The 8,788-nt window shown below is 37.0% G+C and overlaps 1 protein-coding gene across 1 annotated transcript in view; it reads left to right on the forward strand.

Moving 5' to 3' along the window:
• The window catches only part of LOC121925828 (transmembrane protein 131-like), a 122,460-nt gene that overhangs the window by 110,382 nt on the left and 3,290 nt on the right, over positions 1-8,788 (forward strand). The window contains exons 12-19 of the mRNA XM_042458403.1: positions 3,130-3,238; positions 3,882-3,990; positions 4,510-4,663; positions 4,758-4,928; positions 5,931-6,041; positions 6,122-6,256; positions 6,597-6,701; positions 8,644-8,730. Coding sequence (XP_042314337.1) covers positions 3,130-3,238; positions 3,882-3,990; positions 4,510-4,663; positions 4,758-4,928; positions 5,931-6,041; positions 6,122-6,256; positions 6,597-6,701; positions 8,644-8,730 — 981 coding nt within the window. The remainder of the gene's footprint in view (positions 1-3,129; positions 3,239-3,881; positions 3,991-4,509; positions 4,664-4,757; positions 4,929-5,930; positions 6,042-6,121; positions 6,257-6,596; positions 6,702-8,643; positions 8,731-8,788) is intronic.

An 8,788-nucleotide genomic window follows, 5' to 3' on the forward strand; every position in this document is an offset into this window, starting at 1 on the left:
TATACGACTAGATCATACATCAGCTCTTGAAGTATTGTATCATTCACAACTCCTCAAAAACGTGCCAAATTCTTTCCCCTGGCTGATTGTCCTAACTCTGTTATGGCTTTTTTCCTTATCTCTAGGCCATCTTTCTCCTCTCTGCTTTCTGTCAGGGACAAGCCTCAGTTTTGTATCTTGTCTCCCTTGTAGCCTCCTTTCGCAGCATTCCCTGACTCCAACCCAGCTTGCCTACCTTCTCTTCACAGACACACATTGCACATTCCCACATTACAATACCCATCTAATGAATACTTTAAGGTTACATTATAAGCTACTTAAATGATTGCTACTATAATGTTGCATTAAAATAAGAAGTGATAATCAGGAGGTGATTGAATTTTAGAGGAAGCTGCGAGGTTAGGAAGAAGATCCACATTTACACAAGGAACAGGGCCCTCTTTATTTTGGGAACTCTCTGGCACATCCACCCCAGATTTGTGCACCACTGATAAGAAAAGAATAATATTTCTGGAGGAAAGAGTAACTGTTGTAATCTGGCCCTGAAGGTAGATGGATCTAGATGATTTTTGCAAACCTTTGGACTTTCTATTTTACATACTTGGCACTCCTATTAGAGTTCTAATGAATGTATTGGAGGTGCCCTCTTCTGCTGAATATAACCCATTCAGTCCATTGGTTTTATCGTTTGATGTGGGTCCTAGAGCAGTTGAGAAATGGCAATTTGAAAGTAAGAGCAGTTGACAGGCTGTGTCCAGGAAGAGGTTAATATTTCTATGCAAGGGAGATAGCTGTTGACCACTTTAAAGAAACTGAGACTCTTCCAAAGAAGCCAACTCTACCTCCTCATCACCACCACTACAGATTATTAAAGTCAGTGAATAATTGTAAAGACTCAATTTTCAGCCAGTGTGCTTGAGAGAAGGCAGTTGATGTGAATGTTACCCCAAATTTTCAGGATCCTTAGTCCAGTGATCTTTGTGTAGTCCAGCAGCATCTCATGTGCTTACTTTCTTGTGCATGTGGAAAGCAAGCACAATTCTATACTTATATCTGCTGTATTTCTGAAATGCATCTTTTAATCTCTTGAATTTTAGCTTTGTTTTGTCTCTTTCACGGAGCAAGTAACGGTGATCATGATGAGAGATTATATCGGGTCTTGGTTTACATAAAGTCATTTCCCTCTCTAACTTTACTAAAGGACTCAGGAACTGGAACTGGTACTATACAGCCCTTTGAGCTGGGCTCAAAATCAGGCACAGAAAGTCTAGTACTGTATCTCACTAATTTTGTTTTTGTAATCACCAGTGATAAAATTGCTTTCTTATAAAATGTACAATATATAGGATACAGTCTCACAAACTCCATCAAGGAGCATTAACTTACATGTATTCGGTCTCTAGATGTAGTTTTAGGCTTAGTCTCATAAACTCATGAGTCTGTCCTGTTCCCTATTCTTTAGATAATAATGTGCTGAAAAAAGTATATTTCTCACTCTGTACTGTTAGGCTTATGGCAGAAAGATTGCCTGTATTAAGTAAAGAACTAAAATCACTAATGCTCTTCAGCAGTGCAGCACAATTTTTTTTTTTTGAAGATTCTGGTTGATGGCTTCACTCTTTTTGGACAAGGGTGATATACGTATGTTAAACTACTTAGCAGAAGATGATACAACAATGCACTCAGTAGTATATGAAAACCTCATTCTCTGATATTTCCCTCCAATCTTGCTGAAAGAATATTGGATATATATATATATATATATGATCTCATTCTGCAGAGTCCTGGTGTTTTATGAAGTCGAAGGCTTTCATGGCCGGCATCCATAGTTTTTTGTGGGTTTTTCGGGCTATGTGGCCATGTTCTAGAAGAGTTTCTCTGAAGATGCCAGCCACAGATACTGGCGAAACGACAGGAAGAAACTCTTCTAGAACATGGCCACATAGCCCGAAAAACCCACAAAAAAACTTCTGGTGTTTTGATTACCATAATGCTCAGATTTCTGCTACCATCATTGTAAAGTGGCTTTTCCTTCAGATTTCCTTGTAAACAAAGAGCTCTGGTGGAAGAGAATAGAGTTCTCCACCAGAGGAAGAGTTTTGGAGTTCTGTTCCAGCACAGTTTAGAAACAAGGAAGAAACTGGTTACAGACTTCATGCTAATGTCATGAGAAAGGCCAAGACTATATTTAGCAGAAATCTAATCTCGATATCCGTAGAACTAAATTCCTTCAGGACTCACTAATAGTATTGTTGCCAATTACTATAGTAATAAAAAGCTTATATATAATAACCTTTAATATTGAAGCCTATGGAACTATGCACAACTTTAAAAGAAAAATAACAATTTATAATATTGAAGAGCTGTAAAGCTTTTATAGCTTTTCTGTTTATGTGCCATAAACCCTTAGAGATTTTCTTTACATTTCATTGTGCACCTCCCTTAATAATAATTTATATTGTACTGTATCTTCACAGTTAAGCTTTCATTATAGGGAAAAATCTAAAATTCTTTGAGCTGACCTCTTTTCAGACAGCAAGTCTTCCTGCATGGAGGCTGAGATTTTGGGAGAAAGGTGGGGTTCCAAATAGGTCTGTTTCACCAACTGTGTATATTCCATTTGTGGACAGGCCCCCATTGGACTTCATGGTACTGAGAATTTCTGTTGTTCTGTAATAGAATCCAGTATTTCACCAGCAGAACTTCTGAAAGTTTCTTTACTTCCTTCCTGCGACCCTCTATTCCTTTACATTATGAGAGAAAGAAAAGCTTCTTCCTTTCCATTTTTCTATATCATGCATAATTTTCTACACTTATAGCATGTCTCCATAATGATCTCCCAAGTGTGCCTTTTTTAATAAGTAAACACTTGTAAAGTGACACGATGGTGGTTCTTACAGTAGTGCTGCAAATTCTGTGGACCTCCAGCTATTTCTGAATTACAACTCCCATCATCCCTCATATTTGTCATGCTTACTGAAGCTAGAAATTGGGAGTCCATAATCTGAAGGGCCACAGATTCCCTAAGAAACTTCAACAGGTTTTCAGCATATTCTTTTAAAAAATCATAACAGCTGTAGGTTGGTTTGTTATCAGTAAATACTAGTTAAGTAATGCTTTGTTTTACAGAGCATTAGACCCACACCACAGAATGAAGCTGTCACAGTACATTTCAAGCCAGTTACGTTGCGAGCTTCTGAAAGTAAATATACCAAAGTTGCAAGCATTAGTTTTGATGGTAAGTACTGTTGTTGTTTAACCCTTTTTTGTTGATGATGGGATTTAATATGTTTTGACAACTATATTGTCCTTCCCATTTAGTAGTTGAAATGTTTTTTTGTGTGGATGGCTGAATAAATATATTGCTAATTGGAGTCTGTGCTGACCTTTTGAAAGTATTTACTGTTTAGACTAGTTTAAATAACGACGGCAAATTCTTACTCTACTTTTGTATAGCAAAAATTCCATTGTCTTTCTGATTCACTGAATTTTGATGCTAGTCTAAAATGTTAAATTTTGCTGTTCATTGCCTATGAGTGAAAAGTGTGAAAAGGAAGACATTGAAAGTCTAGCCTTGTCTTTGGGGTTAAAACAGCATGCACAGATGTTTCTGTACCTATGATCTTCCTTAAGCCATTTAAACTCATCAGGTAGCTAGTAAACAACAACATTCAGATTTCAGAACTAAAGAGTGGTTCATCCTAATAGATCAGCTGCATGCCTTGGTTACAAAACATTTAATAGCTCAAAGTAAGAGCATAATAGTTCTTGGTCAACCAAAGCTGTAACACTGATACTTACTAGAGTGAAGTAAAAATGTTTCAAGTCTGTATGTGCGTATAATAACAGTGTTTTGTTTTGATCCATATATGTATTTATAGCATCAAAAGCAAAACGGCCTCCACAGTTTTCAGGAAAAATAACTGTGAAAGCAAAAGAGAAGAGCTATTCAAAACTTGAAATTCCGTATCAAGCAGAAGTATTAGATGGGTAAGATTGTGTTGGAATGCAATCAAAAGAACCTGTTTTACATTTATGTATGTGCACATAATTTTTTAGACATACAGGCTGAGTATCTTATCCAGAATTCCAAAATCCTAAATACTCCAAAAATCCAAAACCTTTTGAGCTATGTACTTGTACTGTACAGTATTTGCGAGGCTATAGAGATATGCAAAATGTCAGGAGGTATGGATCCATACCAAACATTACACTTGGAGTCCCTCAGTCTCTCTCCAGGCTCATTATATCTAATTAGGGAGAAGTTGTAAATTTGGATTTGGTGACGACTGGGAATCAGGTATAGGACTGTGGCACTTTATTTTAGGCATACATTGGTGGTCATAAAATAAGATGAACAATACAGAAAAATAATTTATCTCCAATAGATTCAAATAATTTAGCTGTAGTCGTTTGCCCAACCAGTTCTGTTATTACTATGTACTACGAACTGTTCTTACCACTTAAGATTATAGAGATCTCTACCTTGATTTTCTCATTTTGATATAGATACTTAGGATTTGATCATGCAGCCACATTATTTCATATCGGTGACAGTCCGGAAGACTCTGTGGAAAGACCAATCTATTTAACAAATACATTCAATTTTGCAGTCTTCATTCATGATATAATACTGCCAGAAGAAATTAGAACAACATTTAAAGTAAGCCCACTTATTCTATATCACAGTCTTTCATTACTATAAAAGGTTACACAAATTGAACCCATTGGTAATTTGAGTCTTATTTCTTGAATAGATCCAGAACTTCAGCAAACCAGTCTTAATTCCACCAAATGAATCCAGATATATTTTTACACTTTATTTTGTGGCTTCCTTCTCATCTCTGCACATTGATAATAATATTTTACTTATTACCAATGCTTCTAAATTTCATCTACCTGTGAGAGCATACACTGGATTTTTAGATGTAAGTATCTTGCATTTAGAAAAAAGATTTTCAATTTTTAAATGTTCATCTAGAAGTTTAATCTAAATTCAGAACTGTTTAGAGTTTATTTGTTCATTCATGAAACCAACTCTAGAATTTACCTGAATCAAAATCAAATGCATAACTGATAACTGCTTTACTCAATAATCAGAAATCCAAGACCAAAGGATTCTTTTGAGGTGGTGAGAGGTCATCACTCTCACAACTGTAGTAGTAAGATTTTTACTTCCAAATTGCTAATCACAAATTGAGGTAAAGGGGAAAGTTAATTGGAAATTTGAAAAATGTTACATTCCAAATTAATGGAATAACCCATTAGTAGTTCATATACATCACAGTCTCTCAGAAGATGGCAATGGCAAGCGTGCCAAGAAAACCCTGTGATAGGGTCGCTGTATGTCAGAAATGACTTGAAGGCATACAGCAACAAAGTTCACATAGTGTTGAGCTACTTCTCACTACAAGAATTCTGAGAGGCAAGATTCAGCTGATGCATTGCACTTCTCAGGAAAATACTCAAATACTTAACATAACAAATAGATGGTTTTGGTATGTATCTGTATAATTGCCAGGTTTATCTGCAAAACTGAAAATAAAAGGTGCCTTGTTAGATTAGACAAGGGATAGGCAACAGAGCCCTTGGGTCATATATAACCCAGTTTTGCAGCATATGGACTCCTCACTCTATTATTATTATTATTATTATTATTTACAAAATTAAAACCAGGAGAACTTCATTCCAAGAAGCACAACTCTCTTAGATAATAAGACATACTGCCAATGTGATAGTGGCAGATTTTGTTGTAGTGCAGCTCCCAGTATGTTCCAGAGGATAAAATATGATACTGTGACCACAGGATTTGCCTACTCACGTTCTAGAGGATCAGCATAGGGGGCAGGTTCAGATATTAGAACCAATAATAGTGCTTATAATAACAAATCCTCTTCTAAATACAGTTAATGCTTTTCTCTTTTTTCTAGTATTTTGTACTGCCTCCAAAATTTGATGAACAGATAATAGATTTTGGTATACTGAGTGCTACGGAAACTAGTAACGTTTTGTTGGCAATCTTTAATAGCAACCCAATTCAGGTAACTGAAAGACATTAATTTTTCATTTTTTTCTCAAGTAATAAGAATTTTATTCCTAAAACTATCCCTTCCTTTTCAAGCTGGTTATTAAAAGCTGGCATGTGATAGGTGATGGCTTGACCACAGAACTCCTAGCTGCTGGAAAAGGCAACAGAACTGCAATAATAGCAAGTCTTCCAGACTTGGAAAAAGCCAATGCATTGGATCAGACTTCAGTAAGTAATACATTTATTCAGTGTTGCTTATTACAGTTGTATGTAGCATAGAGACAAGAGATGAAAATTTGGTTTCTACCATTTTTTCAAAAAAAAAGATTTCCAGATATAGATACACATCTTAATTTCTATAATTTAGGAATCAGTTGTAGCTTATCCTGATTTTCCCATCTGCATAAACTGATTTTAAAAAATCTAACTCTGTAAGATATTAAGTGATGAAAATCAAGTTTGGAGAACTATATATGTTTGCTGTTGTTGTAATTTTTATATGTTTGTTAGATGCTGGAGAAAATGTGATATTATAGCAGTTAAAGGAAGTACATATTTTGTATTACAGGTAACATTAATGCCTGGTTCTTACATTGTATTCAGAGTAAAGTTAATACCAAAAGAACTTGAAGGAATTCATGATGGGGCCATACAAATCACAACAGATTATGAGGTACCGGTACTTCTAAATTATATTCATCCTGAATGTGGTGTGTGACAATAACACCTGAATAAATTAAAGCAAAAAGCTGACTTTTAGTTGTTACAACAAATATAAATTTAGTTTGGCTTTGCAATCTCTATAGGCACACCCCAGCTAATAAAGCTCCTGATGAACAAGCTATTTTTAACAAAAGCGCGTTACAGATGGGCCCATGAGGCGCCATCATTATGCATGAGGGGCGGCGCTTCCTGATGCGCCTTGCCTCTCGCGCATAATGACTACGTCAAAATGGCAGTGCCGCATACAGATGGGCGCCGCCATTTTGACGTAGCGGACGCTCTGTGTCCGCACATCACACGGCAGAAGTGACGCCGCAAGTGCGCGCTTTGGCACTTGCGGCGTCTCTTCCGGGCCACAGGAAGGAGCGCGAAAATCGCGCTCCTTCTTTACAGCGTCCAGGAACCGTGCCGTTTGGCTGCTGCGGTTCCCGGACGCTGCAACCGACAGCGGCATGAGACTGCCCCTTCTGGGCCGTCTGTAACGCGCCAAAGTTTTTATGCTTGCTCAACCTCTCCCTTTCCTACATGTCTTCTCTCTAGCTGAAATTTTTTTGTAGCTTCAGCATTTGGGAAGACCTTGGGTGCCAAGTTGCAGTAGTGGGTTTACAGTAAACAATGGAATAAAAGTTGAGCTAGGAAAGAGTGAGATTCTACCATAATCATTCCTACTACAGCTCTGTGTCCCTGTCTAAGCAGGCAAGTTAAACAGCAGCTGGCTCCAGAATCTCTTACTGAAAATGTGTGAAGAGCAAAATAGAGAAAAGGAGAGAGCAGAAAAGCCTGTCTCATCTGCTTTCCCCAGCATTTCTAAGAGCATATACATTTGGTCACCAAAACAAAAATCATAAGAAAAGTGAAGACTATTGAAAGAAAAACATAATCTCTGGATGCATTTTGAAGAAAACCTTCAAATGGGTTCCTGGATGGTTCAGCATGTTTTGTTTACTCATGAAAATATTACCTAACCTGTTGATTTTGTTTCTCATGCTCATATTGTTACTTTTGAATAGAAAGTTTGCTAAATCAGGTTGAACTGCTGTTTTTTTGGCAGGGCAGGATAGGAACCTGTCCCTTTTCTTTCTGTTATTTCTGTCTTTGGTACCAGCTTTTCTGTTAAGAAAGTAATGCACAGGGATAACTCTATTTAACTGTGATATACCTGTACTTCTACATTTAGAGTCTTCTAAAAGGCTATATTTCAGAGGAAGGAACTATCAAAACCACCTCTGAGTATTCCTTGCCTAAGTAAACCCTGTGAAATTCAAGGGGTTGCTATAAGTCAGTGATGGTGAACCTTTTAGAGGCAGAGTGCCCAAACTGCAACTCAAAACCCACTTATTTATTGCAAAGTGCCATATCCCTCTGGCTTTCTAGTAACAAACTCTGGCAAACTCTGTGCTGGGACGATGGCACATGTGCCCACAGAGAGGACTCTGAGTGCCACCTCTGGCACGAGTGCCATAGGTTCGCCATCACTGCTATAAGTCAACAGGCAGATTGAAGGCACATAATGCACGCAATATGCTTGAGGATCTCTCTGTCTCTATAGGAAATTTCAAAATCAAAACTCTTTGTATTTATTTTATTATGTCTTTCCATTGTACTTGCTTTCTGAGAACTAAGTGACGTTGTCCTGATATTTCCTGTATTCTGTTCTACATAAAAGAATACCAAACTTCTTTGAGGGTAACACAGATTTATGGTGACCCAAATTAAAAAGAAAAAGAAGAAAAGAATGTATAAGCACAAATACAGTTAGCTGTTTTGGATGTAAATCTGATTATAGAAAACAAGGATCTAAAAAATATTTGAAGAACTGAGCTAGAAGCAAAAACTGGTAAAACAAGAGAGACTGATCGCATTTCAGTTATTTCTTCTTCCCTTTTCTACAGATCTTAACAATTCCTGTGAAAGCTGTAATTGCTGTAGGCTCCTTGACTTGCTCCCCAAAACACATTCTTCTTCCACCCTCTTTTCCAGTAAGTTTATTTATTAAAGCATAACTGACACTTTTTTGTTTAGCGATGAAAACAAATA

This window comes from Sceloporus undulatus, chromosome 3 (assembly GCF_019175285.1).
Source record: "Sceloporus undulatus isolate JIND9_A2432 ecotype Alabama chromosome 3, SceUnd_v1.1, whole genome shotgun sequence".
In the NCBI taxonomy this organism is placed as follows: Eukaryota; Metazoa; Chordata; class Lepidosauria; order Squamata; family Phrynosomatidae; genus Sceloporus; species Sceloporus undulatus.